Source organism: Epinephelus moara, chromosome 19 (assembly GCF_006386435.1).
Source record: "Epinephelus moara isolate mb chromosome 19, YSFRI_EMoa_1.0, whole genome shotgun sequence".
NCBI lineage: Eukaryota > Metazoa > Chordata > Actinopteri > Perciformes > Serranidae > Epinephelus > Epinephelus moara.
In genome coordinates, this window is record NC_065524.1 from 31,581,426 (window position 1) to 31,598,306 (window position 16,881).

The 16,881-nt window shown below is 43.4% G+C and overlaps 1 protein-coding gene across 1 annotated transcript in view; it reads left to right on the forward strand.

Annotated features, from left to right (window-relative positions):
- LOC126406504 (homeobox protein Meis1-like) overlaps nt 1–16,881 on the forward strand; it is an 89,838-nt gene that overhangs the window by 13,459 nt on the left and 59,498 nt on the right. Inside the window, exon 7 of the mRNA XM_050070809.1 lies at nt 2,061–2,172. Within this exon, the coding sequence (XP_049926766.1) occupies nt 2,061–2,172 (112 nt within the window). The remainder of the gene's footprint in view (nt 1–2,060; nt 2,173–16,881) is intronic.

The window sequence follows — 16,881 nt, forward strand, 5'->3', positions numbered from 1 at the left end:
TTACTCGGTCATGCACGGGTGTTTCATTTTTCAGCGTTCTACGGTCAGCAAAAAAGAATTTGTAAGAAAAAAACAGCGTCTTGGTATCTTATCCCCGTTAAAATCAACATTTATCTACACAATCACTAGCCCAGTCATGCCTTTGTGCAGTGACTTTCCTCTTTATTGCAAATCCTCAAAGCCTAATTTGGAAAACAACGATTATATCGTCCATGTAAGCACTGGATTATAATTTCATAGCCCAGGAACATCAAACGAGCTCTAATAGACCCCAAATGTGTTGAATTTGCTGACTTGTATATTCTCCTCTGTTATTTTATTCCTTCTACATTTTGTTTAAAACAAACCCTGTGTCATGAATTAATGTCTGCTCCTTTTTTCACAATTCTAAACTCGGCTCCAAATCCTCCTCGCACAGGCAGCGCTGCTTGTAGTATCCCAATTGAAACCAGTTGTTCCCCAGTGTATTTCTCTCTTCTCCCTCCTCTCTTCCTCCATCTGGGTTTCTATCACTCATTTCGTCACGTAGCCCTAAAAGCGTCATGTGAACACCACATTGCCCCTTGATATCTGCTTCATTTGATTTGACAGAGCAAAGATAGGCTCATGCGGGCGACAGTGTAGGCTGGAGTAAGTGTTTGCGTGTGCGTGTTTTGTTTGTTGCATGTTTGCCTGTGAAAGCTAGCAGCGTGTGATAAGACATTAGATTCCATTTCCTTCTATTTTGAAGTCTCTTTTCTCTCCTGTCCTCAGTGCTAATGTTGCTTTACAGAGGCACTGGGAGATAAGAGGTAACATCTGGTTAAGTTTCAATAATGTGTAGCAGCAGTATGGGGAGTGTGATGTCAGGATGTGTGTGTATCCATGTCTCTGTAAATGTGAGTGCGTGAGGGAACTTAATATGTAAGTATCTGACTGTAAATGTGAGTGCGTGAGGGAACTTAATATGTAAGTATCTGACTGTGTGTGTGTGTGTGTGTGTGTTTGTATGTGACGTCTACCTACCTGTGTGTGTCTGAGCACTATTTGGTGTGTGTGTCATTCCTCTATCCCTCTGTCTGGACCATTTGCTCCCGACAGTGCAGTGTGCAGCTGACACTCATCTGGCCTGTGACTGTCCTTTGCCCTTACACACACACACACACACTTTACTATATATAAACCCAGGTCTCCCGAGTCTCTTTTGTCTAGTCAGCTGCTTGTGTTCATCTGTTATTTTTCCTGAAGTCGTAGAGAAAGGAATGAACTTCCACCCTGTGGTAATACCTCCACATTTCATTTGTCTATATAAAGTTTTAAGCCAGCTTCAGTTCGGTCGGCCGTGCAGTAATTCTGTTTCATTTTTTGTTTGAGGAAAGGTTGTGGGAAAACTTCAGCTTATTTGGTTATGTCTCTGTCTTGGCTCTGCTTTGTGAAATGAAATTTAAATCTACATTAGTGGGATTGGTCATCCATTTTTTTGTTTAATTTTTGGACAAAACAGAGGATTTATACTTATGTAGCAATACTTTGAGTTATTTACCTCTCTCTCCCCCTCTCTCCCTGGTCTGCTCTGCTCGGATGACATCACTCCCTGGCGCTCGCTGCGGCCTATCTTAAGTTGTAGCTGTTTTGTATTTTCATCTGCTAGTGGTTTGAGCCAAATGGAGGCAGCCGTGGATTGCATGCCTCAGAAAGCTGGGAACTAATACAACATGTTCGCTCGCTATTCGTCTGGGCCCGTTCTCTTCATCGAGCCCCCATAATCCTCATTCCATAAGATTGTTGCGGGGGCTCACACACACTGCGTGACTGGGCGGAGAGTTGGCAAATTTTGTTTGGAGTGTGAGGTTGTGTTTTTGTCTGAGTGTGTGTGTGTGTGTGGACTTGCTGCCACATAATGTGCATTACATGAAGACAGAAGTTTTCAAAAGAAGATTAAATAAAATATGCATGCTTTAGAAATAAAAACCACAATTACTTTTGAAATCAACGCAAGAAATTATGGCAGAAAAACAAAAGAAATTGACTTTAGATTAACTTGCTGGTCTCTCTGTCCTCTCTTTCCCTCTGTATGACAGACGTCCTGGAACAGAGATCATGATGACACAGCGTCCACACGCTCCGGAGGAACGCCGGGGCCATCCAGCGGCGGGCACACATCACACAGCGGCGACAACAGCAGTGAACAGGGTAAGAGACTTTTGTTGTCTGCATCTTTTTCTTATCAATCAGGTGGAGGAGAAGGGGAGGACAGGGGCACACAGTAGACCAAGATGCTGAGTGTATTACATCTGCTACATTATATTAAGTACATGAAAGACAACTTCAGTATGAGTTCAGATGAAGTTTGACGAGGGATTACATTTTTCAATTGCTCACAGCTGCTGCTAGTAACTCACAGAGAGGTCAGAGGTCATGGTCAGCCGTACAAGATCACTTCTAGATGTGGTGGGCATTTGCTGTCTTGCTGGTAGATGTCTTGTACCCATCTAGAGAGCTGTTTCTGTGCTCCTGGTGTCACCCCGGCAATTGTTTTACTCATGCTGCACTCCTTTAACGTTCAGTCTGCTTTACATCTGATCACACTGGGTTGTGTTTGTGTGCTCCTGCTTTTATTACACCCCAGAGTTCATACTGTATGTACTGTTTGACTACTTAGTCAAACTCTTTCTGCTCTCCTTCTCTTATCTGTTGTCATATGATGAACCCCTTGTCATGAGATGATGATGGTGATTTTGAGGAAATTGAAGCCAAAAAGAGAGACGTTCTTTTTTGACATTAATGATCAGTCATATCTATTTTGAAGAAGCAGTGACTTTGAAGCTTGCAGCCTTTACTACAGGTCGCTTGCATCTTTGACAGTCCATACACGTGATTGTAGATTAAAATGCTCTGGGTAGGAACTGTTAATTAAATATGCACAGAATTTAATTTAGATTGACTTGATTTTTTTTATTGATAATATGTTTAGACTTAAATTTAAAGGGTTTAACACATTCATCTCCACTCTGTCTTGAGACCAGACAGCTCTGCTGAAGCTGGATGTGTATGCATTCTAAGAATATGTGTGTGGTTGTGTGTGTGTGTGTGTATGTGTGTGAGCGAGAGGCAGTGGTGGGAGGATGGGTTGGTGGTGGAGGGGCAGCGTTGCAAACAAACTGTAGGCAAAAAAGCAACTTCATATATTATTGAAGGCGATGTCAAGGCGAGCAGTTTGCAGGGTTGCCAGTGCCAGGAGGCAGAGCCTGGGTGGGAGCAGAGAGCGCCGCCATGCCTTCCACTCCAATGAGCAGCCATTTATATAGTCAACACACACTCTGTGTCTCTCTTTGTCTCTCTGTCTGTCTCATCCTCTCTCTTTCTGTGTCTTTCACACACATTCTCTCTCTCTCTGTCTTGCATACAGTTTGTCTCTCTGTGTCACTCGTCATTAATGCTGGACAGAGGAGCTGAGGGACAGAGAGGTGAGACATGAGTGGAGATAAAAAGAAGAAATAGTTAGATGATGTAGAAGAGGAGAACAGAGTGATAGAAATGAGTGAAATTACAGTGAAACAGGAGAAGACAAAGCAAAATTGTGAGTGTGTTTGTACGCCTCTACCTCTGATGACTAATGGTCTGGGGCAGCCAGGCAAGATCTGATTGGTCGCTCTAATGAGCGTGCTCTGTGCCGAGTTTGGGCTCCTGCCTCCATGACCCTTGGCCTCTATTGACCAAACTGACACTTCATTTTTCACATCTTTCCAATTATAGGCCCGCTCCTTATGTCGGCCCGCCCCCTCTCACTCTCTCTGTCTCTCCCTGTATCTCATCATCTCCCTCTCTCTACTTTCTCATATCCCCCCCTCCCCTATTGTAGGTTCTTGTTTGTTGTTGAAGTTCATTAGAGGGTGAAATGTGCAGTAGTGTGTGTATACATGTGCATGTTCTGCATGTGTATGTGTGTTGCTGTGTGTCAGCTCAATGAATGAGTTGCTTTGATTTGTCCAAGTGTTACAGGAGAGTTGGGAGCCGTGCATGCTGGTGTCAGGGTGTCTCTAGGACCTCAGGTAGATTTAGGATGATACAAAGTAAAAAGAATTACTTAAAATCATCTGTTCCATTACCATAAGCGTTAAGTATCAGTTTTTCTTTTTGACTTGAAGGTCAAGAACATCAAGATAGTATACTTAACTCACATATTATTATCCTTCCCCCACAAAATGACCATTTGCACATCAGTTAGTAATGCCGTGTTACCTTGAATTCGTGGAGAAAACTTTGTATTTCTCGCATACCTCAACGGAAAACAACAAATATATTGATTAATTAATGGATTGTTGACTGTGTTTAACAACAGCAAAACTATATTAAAACACCTGATTACAAAGTCTCACACAAGTGTGCAACATAATCCAAGTCTCATCTATCCTGTCGTATGCTTGGTACTTCCTAAACACATGCATTTTTGCTGAAACCTTACTGTAGCGACTGCAGGAAACAAACTAAAAGTCACTGAGAGGCTGAGGCTTGGCCTGGTTAACTTGTCTGACATACCAACAAAAGAGATCTAAAAATATGTCAAATAAATTTATTAATGAAAAGGAATCTTCTTATTATAACATACACAAATTTATAATTAAGACGATCACAGTGAACAAATAAAAGTGCCGTCAACTAAAAAATATGGTGACCCACTCACCCTCTTTCTCCAACCAAACAAAAACACACAGGTGAAGATGAGATGCTCATATAGATAATGAGTGTCACTACCAATATCAATGTGACCCGACTCTCCTAATAACTGCAGTCACAAAGTAATAATAGTATCCCAAAACACTAACCAAAAACATTTAACAATACAAAAATATAAACCATCCCAAAACGAATTAATCCTACCACTCTATGATCCCTTTAAAAACAGACTCCATTACTAAGGTTTATCAGTAAAAAAAAAATCAGTCTTTGGAAAGTACTGAGCACACGACAGGATAAACTAGACTTGCATTATGCTGCTCGGATGTTTGATATAGTTTTGCTGTTGTTAAACATGGTCCCCAACCAATCAATACATCAATATGTTCCCTGTTTCAGTGGAGGCATGCAAGATAAACAAAGTTTTATTCACAAATTTATGGTAATTAAGGTAATACGGTATGTCTAACTGATTTACAAGCGGTCATTATGTGGGTGAAGTATTCCTTTAATGTTCAGGTGTCCACATACTTTTGGCCATGTAGTGTGTATTGTTAATTTAGGCTTTAAACTCTGGCAATAAACAGCTCTTTCAGGCTCTTTCTGAAGCCTGCAGTCTCCCTGATTTCTGCATGTGTGTGTGTGTGTGATTGCTTTGTCTTTGTGGTGTTTATGTTGGGACACACACACACACACACACGCACACACACGCACGCACGAACGAGTGTTGAGCATCAGGACACAGTGACAACAGTAAATACCGGAGGACATCTTGGACTGGTTTCAGGTTTATATGGGTTAAGAGCTATCACTGCCACGTCATATTGGCTCTGGCAAATTGTGTGTCAGTCACTTGGTAATCCCAGTAAGCTGGTTATTTATCTGTTTGGCACTTTGCTTGCTCTCTCCCCGACAGCTTCACCCCGCTGTCTCTCCTCCCTCTCTCGCGCTCTTTCATCTTCGCATCCTCCCTCTCTTCTCCAGTTTTCCCTTGTCTCCCACCTACTCTCGCGTCTCCCTCTTTCATTTTGCTCTCAGTCGGTTTCTGTCTCCTTGTGAACCCCCGTGCTTTTCTGTCTCTCCTCCCCCTTTTTTTCTTCCCTGCCTCCCACTCGTTCTAAAACACTACCTTTGTTTATCCTTCTTCTTTCCCTTTCTCTCACCTCTTTGTTCCTTTTCCTCCTTCCTTCTTCCCCATTTTTCTCTCTTACATTTTCCACATCTCTGTTTTTCCTTTAATTTCTGTCATCTTTCTTCTTTGTGATGTTTCATTCTCACTCTGTTTTGCTCTTCCTCTTCCTTCATCCCTCTTTCAGTCTCTTGTTTATCTTTTGCACTCTCCCTTTCAAACCTGGTCTCTCTCTGAAGTCGTCGGAATCTGGTGCTTGAGGTGACTTAGGGCGTCAGACACCAACGAAAGAAGGCATCCTTTAACGTCGACATGATAAGCAGCCGGTTGCTGTTATAGTTTAACGGCAGTATCAGTCGGGTCTCATGGAAATATAAGTATAGAGAGCGAGAAATGGGTGGAAGATGGGACAAAAAAACATGGACTTTAAACCAGGAGACAGCTGTTTGTGTCCTGAAACTAGAAGTCAGTATAGTTACATGATTTTATAGACTATGTATGTAACTACGCAAAGTACGAAGTACAAAGTTTACATCACTACAATCCCAGTTATTTTTAACTGAAACCACAACCCGGTCTCACTCCAAAGTCGTCAAAATCTGGCACTTGGGCAGTGACTTGTGGCGCCACCGCAGAACAAAGCTGTCCTTTCACGTTGGCATGATACGCGGCCAGTTGCTGTTATAGTTTAACGGTGCTCTACCAATGTAGTGCCTTTATTTTGAAAGAAGACAATGCATGTAACAGGCAGAACTTGACACGGTGCCCTAGAACGTCAACAACCAACACACCCAGGGTACCTTGAATGTCGTATGTGGACATGGAAAGTCCATGACCAAATGTCGATATGTGACGAGGTCGGAGTGAGAATGTATTGCCCTTTCTCATTTTTTCCTCTTCCTTCTCATCTTTCATTCTCAGTTTCACTTCCTCCTTTGCCTCTCTTCTCTCCCCCTTTCCTTCTTTCCTCATTTCCTCGTCTCATTTCTTCATGTTTCATTCTTGTGTTTTCCCCCACCTCTGTCTCTCTTCTACCTTTTACAGATTGCTTTCTCACTGACCTTTCCCTCTCTGTCTCTCTCTTCCACTTTCTTTATTTTCCTCCCCTCTGCCTGTAGAGCTGCACAGCTAATGGCCATCTTTCCTTCCTTTACTCATTCTCCTCTTTTTCTCTCATCTAGCCTTCAATCCACCCCCTTTACTCCTCCTTCTCCTTAGTCTATCAAGCCACTCTCCTTCCACACCTCATTCTTTACTCAATCTTTCTCTTGCCTCTCCATCTTTTCCCCCCTTCTTCCTTCCTTCCTTCCATCCTTCCATCCTCCTCCTCCAGCAGAGCGAAACAGCTCAGAGGAAGGATGCTGGATGTTCGAGGGCCTTTAACTAGTGAACTCCGGTCTCCTCTCTCAGCCTTTTTTTCGGAGGCTATTCCTGAGACAAACACATGCTCAGCTCTGCCCTCTTCTCTGAACGGTTCACTGCCCACTGGTATAAAAATCCCCATCTCCACCCGGAAATGTAGCATTCACACTCTGAAATCCAAGAGCTGCAGGAACTGTGAGGATGTATCAGCGTTACATAAGATCAGAGGTCTCCCTGCGCATGTTGTTGAACTCAATTACAGGAGAAGAGACTCGCTCTGATGCAAAGTAAATGTGATTTTTTTTAAAGATGAGACAATTGATGCTGACTCTTGGACCTTTTATTCATGAGCAGGTGTTTTGCAGTGATTTGTTTGAATGTCAGCAATAACGTACTTTTTATTTTTGCATGTGGTGACAATACTCACATGCTGAGTTCCTAGTTGTGGGTGTTTATGCTTTGACCACAATGCCAGTGGTATTTTTTAGCACTAAATTCCACTGGCAGTTAGAAAAAAAAATGGAGGGAGGATCACATTTGCTTCACACATGTCATTAAAATCAGTCCTGGGTGTCTCCTCTCTCCCTAAAAGAGCAGACAAAGAAGAAAGCCTCTTATTTTTCTCCTCCCTTTCTCTGGGAGGTCTTTGTAAACATCCAGCAAGCTTCGACAGGGAGAGTCGAAGAGCGGCCCTGTAGTTAATTAGTCCCACTCTATTAGCCCAGCTGTTTGCTAGCTAGTTCCTACCAACAGGGCCCTTTGTTTAATACCCAGAAGCCCTCTGGAGAAGCCTCATTGTAGCTGTTGTTGCCTTGGATCATGCTTCTCTGTGAAGAGTAATGCTCGAAGGGCAGAGGAAAAGCCAACAGATCATATATGCCTGCAATGGAGGGGGGTCCCTCACGGACATGAGCGGGTCTTTTTCTCCCAGTATAAAGTACTCCTCTTTGCCTGTGTGAATTTGTAAGGACACCCCTTGGCTTCTCCGAGGGCCTGGCGTGCGAGGGAAACAGAATAACATTCAGGCAGTGAATCGGGCAGCTGCAGCGATGTTGAGCAGAGGAGCGGGGCAGAGTGTTTGCTCTGTTTTTGAAAGCTACAGGGTTTCCCTCTCCGCTTGTCAGAAACATCCAGGGAGAGAGGCGATGACTGGCGATATTAGATATGTATCACCAATTACCCAGACCGTTTGTAAAGAGTACAGTGTGCCGCGCCAAGGCAAATAGCTCCCTGTAAGGCAATGTGTTAGTGTCTGCATACATTTCTAGTGTCTGAGTAGTGGCCTGAGATTTCTGGTTGTTGGTCTGATATCTAGCTCTGAAGGTTTTTTTTTCTTTGGCTGGTGCAGTTGAAGCAATGCTTGAAAATTATGCTGATATTTGCTATTTGACCGACCTAAACTGTGTGTATGTCTCGTCTAATATGTGTAGATCATAGTTTAATGGAGTAGTTCATTTTTGCTGCAGGAGGTGCTGTTAATTGTTGCAGTCTGTACAGTAAAATCTCTGCTATTTATTATACTTATTGACTAGTGTGAATACAGCTTTGAGGAATGAATGAATGACGGAAGCCCTGTAACATGTGGAAGAAAACACATACACTAAAGAATACTGTGAAGTGTCACGTAAATGAAAAGACACATGGTTCCCTAATGGCTTAAGAAGGAAACCTTTGTCTGAACAGTTGCTAGTTGAAATCCCAGGTGTGAGATGTGGCACTTTGCCCGCCCTTTCCTCCAGATGTGGCCTTCAAAAAATGTGGATAGCTTTCTCTGTACTGCTAAAACAGCCCTGAATCACTGTATATAACCTCTGCTGGCTGTGAATCCCCATCGATCAGGCTGGAATATTCCTGATGTTGTCATCTTTCCATCCACCCATCCGTACACCCTCCGACCTCTGTGCCCTCCAACAAGGTCAGGCCACACAGGAGCTGTTGCATTCTGCCTCCTCATTGGCCGGTCTCCAGGGCCGGGGCGAGCAAATGGGGACATGGACAGGGGTGCCAGGCAATCAGCAGCCAGATCCTGCTCATCCAATCACTTGGCTTCACGTGGCCCCCTCAAAGTCACCGATTAATTGGTCCGATTGTCCAGTAGACTGGAAGAGAGAGCTGTGTGGGTGTAGCTTTTCTCTTCCAGCTGCTCTTTAAACTTTCTGTTAATACTAATACGAGTGCGTTGGCACACATATAATGAGGACTTTGACAGTAGAAATATGACAGCTTGCTGTTTTAAAACTCTTACATACCTAAATATAGCAGTGTTGTAATGTTTATTTTAATGATGGGTAACCTGTCAGCTAATTAGTGATCATAGAGCAGCCAGACACTAATAGAAAAACATCTATTTAAAAGCATTAATTTGTGCACATATTAAACTTAAGGTGTTAATTATTTTCCCAAGCTTTAAAGATGCAGAAATTTGCAGAGAAACAGTGCTTAGTCTGTCTGTTGGTTGTCTTAGTGTTGTCTAGACGTTATCGAGGAAGATCCTGGGTCCGGTAATTGTCTTACTGGTGTCCAGCCTTCCTGGTAATCTGTTTAAATGCAAGGCTCTGTGGGTAGATAAAAGGTATGTGGTTCCCTTGATTAGTCTGCAGCCTGTATTACTGGAGGTGTGTGTGTGTAAGTACAGTTGCTGGCAGACACAAACAAGAATCTCTCTTTGATTTCCTCCGAGCGTGAACACAGGAAAAAGCAGAGAGGGAGAGGAGGAAGACAAAAGTGAAAGAAAAAGACAGAAAGAAACAGCATAATGAGAGGGTAAGATAAAGAGGAAGGAAGAAAATCTCAGAGTGAACGCTGTGAAAACATTTTGATGCTAACTGGAGCTGTGTGTGTGTGTGTGTGTGAGAAAATCCTATAGTGAGTGAGGAGAAGAGAGAGACACAGCAGTTATCCCCGATGAGTGTGTTAAGTGCTGCTGAGTGTTGTTTGGGAGTCTATTGAAGCGTATGCACCGCTGCTAGCAAACAGCAATACCAGTTCAGAGGTGAGAGCGCTGTGGCCGGGCCACCTTCAGCTCACTGTGTGTCCCAAAAGTGTGTGTGAGCATGTGTTAAAAAACTGAACCTGCATATAATATCTGCAGAGTCACAAGAGCCTTAAGTTTCAGTTCACATGCTGTTTATGAAAATCAATATTTGAAAGGCATAAAAGGTAATTTTGTCTCAAAACAACTTGAGAAAACATCACATGACAACTCAGCATTGCCAGTAGGAATGTTTATACAACTTCAACTGGATTTACTGCATCTCAAACATTATTATCTGTGGTTACCTGGGAAAAGAGATGTTTGTCCTCTCAGTGTCCAATCACGACCTCCCTCTCTCAGATTCACTGAGATCTTTACGACCTTGCTCGATCGCAGCGGCCGACGCGTCAACCAACATGTAGTGACTCGCCTCAGAGAAAATGATAGCCCTCTATGACTTTTTATTGCCGTGTAGGCAATAAGCAAACTCGGAGTGGCCTGAGTTTGCCCCTCTCGAAAAAGAGGAAATTGTATCAGGTTCCCACAGCAAGGGGCCAGTTTGCCTTTAAGATTAAGGCTGGTGTCACCCGGCCGCTGGGGTCGTGTGGAAGAAAGAATCAGAAATGCGAGTAAACAAAGTGACTTCCTCCACCCTCTGCGACCAACTCCTCTGCCTCTTTTCACACATGAAACTCTGCTTTGTCACTCAGCCTCACTATCGTGTGTTTTATTGTCTGAGCGGATGAAAGTCTGTGAGAAGATAATAGTGATAAAACTGTTTGATAAGGTGTCACAGGCTATTTGAGTGTTTGATTTTGGGATTTATGTGCTGTTTGTAGCCAAGCATTTGTACACACCATCATCTGAGCCACGTATTTGCACATATTGTCTTTATTTTCTCTCCCAGCCTCTGTCTCTTTTCTCTGCGTGTGCCTTTTGCCCTCACTGCGTCCTTGTTCTTGACTCTCTGTAATAACATTCAGAGAAATACTGTGTACATTTTGAAGGTGAATAAAATGTCTCCCCCCGTCTCTGTTACATTAAGTCTCCCCTGCATTCACTCAGTCTGTCTCTCTCCGTCTGTTGGTTACATGTGGGCATGTTTGCATGACCAAAGAAATGCAAAGTCTAGCCCAGACCATTACAATATGCCTTGTGTGCACAATTTACATGAAATACATATTCATCTATGACATGCATGCACACGAAATAGCTTCTGTCTCTGTCTCTCCCTGTCTCTCTTATGCCTTCACTCAGTCTGTGCTCTCACTCAGGATGTGTTCTGTTCAGAAACATTGGTATCATTTATATGTTTTATTCAGACAAAGTTGCCTTATTTTACCCATAAATGCACCTGGATCACACCATTTCTGCTGCTCCAAGAAAGAGTTGCTTATTTACAACAAAAAGGGAAAGAGGTTCTACTTCATTTGCTTCGGTGAGGGAGTGCAAGCAGGAGGGAAATGTATCTTTAGCTCCAATGTTATAATTGTGGCACGCTAATGATGTAGACACATTCTCGCTGTCTGTTTACAGGAAGCGCTCTTCTTTAATTTGCGACTGGCGTGAATGCCAAATGCCTATATCTAATTACTGGTGTTTGCTAAAAGATACTATTTACACACACTTTTTGCCTTGTAGAGGTCTCTTGTGTGTCGGGGTGGGGAGATTATGACAAGAAAAGTTAAATGTGTAAACGTGGTTAAGGCTTTTTTTTTTCAGTTTTATCTGCAACATTTTGTCTTTCTGCTTGTGTGAAGGAAGTGGAAATTAGACTTTTCTCCGCATATGATTTGTACATTTAAATAAGTGCACGTTTCCGTTCAGTGCCTTTAAATTCAAGATCTTGTTTGAGAAGTGTCAACTGAGGACTCCGTTCAGGTTTATTTCTGTATGAAGCACCATAATTTGCATCATTCTCGTGTAATCATGGCCTAAAAGAAGATGCCACTTTTGTCAAATTACTGGATATCTCCTTTTGGAAGGGAATTCTTTAGCTTTGATTTGCAAATGTAAACAAGTCGAAATGTGGTAATGCACTTGTCATGCAAATGAAAAGGGCACAGAAAAAAAGTTGAAGCATGCTCATTCACTTGTGAAATTATTTGTGTGTTTGTGCGGAGGGTCTTGTGTTCTTGCCGTGGGAAAATTGTCATAGCGCAGTATGGCGACAAATTCCAAATTTGTCACCATTCTGCTCTCCTTATTTAGTCTGTTTCCAATTCAGCTCCAAATTGCCTGGGATCTCACGGGGACACACACACACGCACCAGACACCACACAGACACATGTGAGCTCTCACAGACAGAAAATGCCCTGGTTCTTAATCGTGGCCGGTACAGGTTCATAGGGAACCACAGCGACTCATCACTGATGTGTCACAACGCATTACATCTGGCCGATAAAACAACCTTAAACTCTCTCTCCTCCTTCTGTCTTTCTTGCAGCTGACTGTGCCCTCCTCCTCCTCCTCCTCCTCCTCGCTTGAAAAGTAGCTGAGCTCAGGGCCCAGGAGGCCTCTGATCAGATAGATGTAACTTTTCAGGAAAAAACCCTGATAGCAGGCACCTCTGACAGAGAGAGTAAAGGACCAGATGAGCTTTCACATGAGCTCTCCTACTGTTTATGTAGAAAAAAAGCAACAATTAATACTTTTTTTAGAGTATTAATTTTAGATGGATATTAAAAGAGACATGCTGTAGTTTTGGATGGAGGGAAAATGAGAGGAAAGAGAGGGAAAGAATGGAGGAGGGAGGGGGAGAGCAAAGAGACAGGGTATTAGCACTTTGTTCAGTGGAGAAGCATTGTTTGGCCCCTTGGCACACACAGGAACACACACACACAAATAAGCAACTCACACGAACACACACATGCACAGAGCACCAACGTTTATTTAAGCTTTTGATAAAGAGATTAGCCCCATCATCCTACGCTCTTAAGCTAGCCGAGGGGGTCCGTGTTCAGGAAATCCTGGCTTTCCTGACACATGGGCTTATAGGGGAACCTGGCTCAAGCAACACTTATATGATATTAATACAATTCCTCATGGTCAGATTAACATGACTCGGTCTTGAGAGTGGAGGGCAGTGTGGTCAGAGTGGTATATTTTTAGTGATGAGGGGAAAAGAGGCAGCTAGAGATGGACAGAAAGTTGGTAAGAAGGTGAAAAGAGATGGAAACAGAAGAAGGAGGCGGAGAAGTTGTGCCAGCTGGGCTGTTTTTTTCTTTATTATTAGCCCTATCTGAGTGGTTGGAGTCCAGCTTAAAGCTACAAACAGCGGAGTGCTAATTTTAGCCTCCAAAGAGGATAAGGATAAATAGCTTGCTGCCAGTTTGCCATATGGTCCCCTGCCGATTATATTGTGTCAGGAATATTTCCACCCCACCCCCACCCTACCCGGGCATACACATGTACACACAAACATGCTCCCATATCTGTTGTTTCAGCATTTATGACGCACAGGGATGGATTTATCTCAACTATGATTGAGGGGTTCATTTGGAAAAGGCATATTTTTTAAATATTATTGAACAGCCTGTAAAGGTGCTGCCGTCCTGAGGAAGACACTTAATTAATTTTTATTTTGTACAGTTAATCTCTTTGTCAGTCAGGAAGTTGTTGTTTGGGCGAAGGCGGCTGTTTTTTATATCCACCATAGCTTCCAGCTGCAAGGTAACATTTGGCCTCGTCTGTAATCTCCTGCAACTTGGTTTATATTCTCACTTGTAAATGTGAGCCCCGTAGAAGAATAAAAATGAGTCTCCCTCTTTCTCCCTCTCCATCAACACACATGCATATGTTCACATGTAAATGCAACACACACCCTCACACAGCCTCTCTCCATTATTCTCCCACTCTCACTCTCTCTCCCTCAAATTGAAATAATTCAATTTATGGACACAGTTCCAGACCTCCCTGGCTAAGACCATTATGCATGGAGCCCCCCCTTTTCGAACAAAAGAACGGGAGAATTTACCAGCCGGCTCTCCAAACGACACCCACACAAAGCCAATTTCATGCCAGGAAAACACCAGCAGAAGCGCCATTTTTGGTCAAAGCCAGCATCCCTGTGGATTTTTTTTTTTCTATCATTGAATATGGGTCGATGCTACTTTAATTTCTGTTAGGGCTTATTTTGTAACCCTGATATGACACATGCAGCTCCCTTTGCTCCTGACATTCAAACCTGGCTCCTACACAGGTGTTCACTCATTTAAAAGTGACAGGGAAATATTGAAATATTCTGTTTCAGGTAGGTGATAATGAGTTAAAGGCGTAAAGATGTAACGCACAACATTCAAGGTAGCCCATGTAGCCTGGGACGTGGGAGGCTGGAGGTAGAGGATGGATTTAATGTGTGTCAACTGGGCCAAAGCTTGACCCAGGGCTAACCCAGACCAAACATGCTGCCCCCTGAGGCCCCCTCCCCTCGCTCCGTTTGACATGGATACCTGCTATAGGGATCTGACTGAGAGATAAAGACCTCAGCAAGCTTTCCTAAGAGTTTAGAGAGGGAGAGGAAAGAGAGGGCTAGATAACAAATACCTGTAGATAAACACTAGAGCAGCAGGGTGGGCCGTAGGGCGGCTTTAGCGTTTACTTTGTGTGTTTGCAAAGCAACACAAGGCATGCCCCTTGCAATACACACTCTCATGAACACACACATTTGGATGTAACTCGATCGTCCCTTCTTTGCTCCGAGCCAGTGAAACTCAAAGAGATGAGCAGGGACCGGGGGCTGAGATTCTCAGTAGCGATAACCTTTGGAGTAAAGGCCTGAGTGGCGGTGTTAAAAACACACACATACACACTGCATATATTTGTATATTGTACACACCAGCTCCCATGGGCAGTCCCGGGTCTTTGTTCCACTGAGATTCTCTTTAGGTAGAGAGGTCATACTTTTACAGGAAGTCACCCCCAGAGAGGGCTGCCTCTTTCAGGAAGTGACTTGGTGGGACTGTGTGGCGAGAGCGCCGGTGTCCACGGGGGGCATATCACTCCCATCCACATGGGCCCATGCTCCACAGGAAATAGGCCCTGCTGTAAGCCCACTCGCTTCCTCTTCCTCTGCCCCTGTCTCGCAAGCCTTATCGGGGCTGCGTATGGGGAGGCTGATAGGACTACAAATCCCCCACATCCCCACAACACCACATCCTGTGCCTATCAAGGACACATTGACAAGGATGAGGAAGTGAAGACGCAGCATTACTTTGGATGGAGAGTTTATAGGGTTAATTTAATACCTCAGCTTGTTGTGGTGTTACCAGAGGTGTAGATATTCTTGATTCGAGCGACTGGAGCTCCACAGCAGCCCTGTTTACTCATTAATAATCACCTAAGTCCCTAAAATGTAAATGCAACAACCCAACAACCAGAAATATTTGAATAGAGTAGGTTGTTGCTCCGATAATGATTTATCCTGTTTTCCTAACCACCCCTCAGTAACCCGATCTTGTGGTTGCAGACCATATTATACTCCTCCATAGCACTAAACCTTCTGTTATTCCAAAAAAACTCACTGGAAGCTAATGCGCTATTATTAGCCCGTGCCACCGCAGGGTTAGCGTGCCTGTATTATCTAACTACATGCTGCAGTTTGGCTGGTGCTGATAGGTTAGCATGAGTGGGAAAATCCTCGTGCATTAAAGTCGTTTATCAGAGGCTGTGTCATTCAGATAGTCACCACGTGGAAAAAATGCACACACACACACACACACACACACACAGGCGAGAGGTGTACACACCAGCTCTGTGAAATAAACAGGGAAAGTAGCGTTTGGTTAATGGAGCTATACACCCCAAACATAAAGGCATGATTACAGACAGAGCAGGCTGATTGTTGGTGCTGAAATGATACATCTCCACTTAATTTTAGCTCATTAAACTGATGGCTTTGATAGGTTGGTTGAAGTTGAATAAGTCAGTGCTGCAAGATGTAATTTAGCTAAATTTAGCTCATCGGAAAAGATGCTTAGATCATTTTAAAGGATGTGTTTTCAGTAAATTCATGTTGGTTAAAAATGATACCTTGAGTCCAGGAAGTTTCTTTGTGCTGAGAAAGATGTGTTTACAGTTTAAGCTACTGAAAAGGATATTTTGGTGGTTTATTAAAGGGCTTCCATGAGTAAATCTTTGTTTTCTTGTGCGGTAAATGTATATTTTTAGTAAATGTTAGTTGTCAGAATGTGTTGTTAGTCCACAACAAAGTTTAAATGGGATGTTTTTCCTTTAGTTTAGCTGAAGGTTCCCTCTCTTTGTTCCATGTCTACATTGAAGGACTTTTGAACGCCCTTCAGCACATCAGCTGACTTTTGGAAAGGACCGCCGTGCCATTGTGCTGTTAAGTGCTCTTAGCTTTTGTTATAGTCCTTGTCCTCTCTGCCATCCCTTCCCCCCTTCCCCTTCCATAGTCCATTTGACTCTGTCTCTCTCCCTCACTGTGCGCTCCTTGTGCGCTGAGTTTGACTGAAGCTTGGTGAGTCAAAGGTGTCAAAAGCCATCCGAGAGGCAGCCAAACAATTGAGAGAGTGAGAGTTAAGAGTGAGAGAGCAGCAAAAGAGGCACGATTTGAGGAATCCTACCATTTTGTGTGTCTGCGTTTGAGTGTGTGTGAGGACTTCCCTTCACTGAGGCGAAGAATCTGTGGGCCCCCCTCACAAGTGCTCCCATTTGAACCGAGTCTGGCCTTCTATCTTCAGGTTAGAAAAAAAAGAAAACGGCAACACAAAGGCAAGAGGGGAAAAAATCAATAGTTAC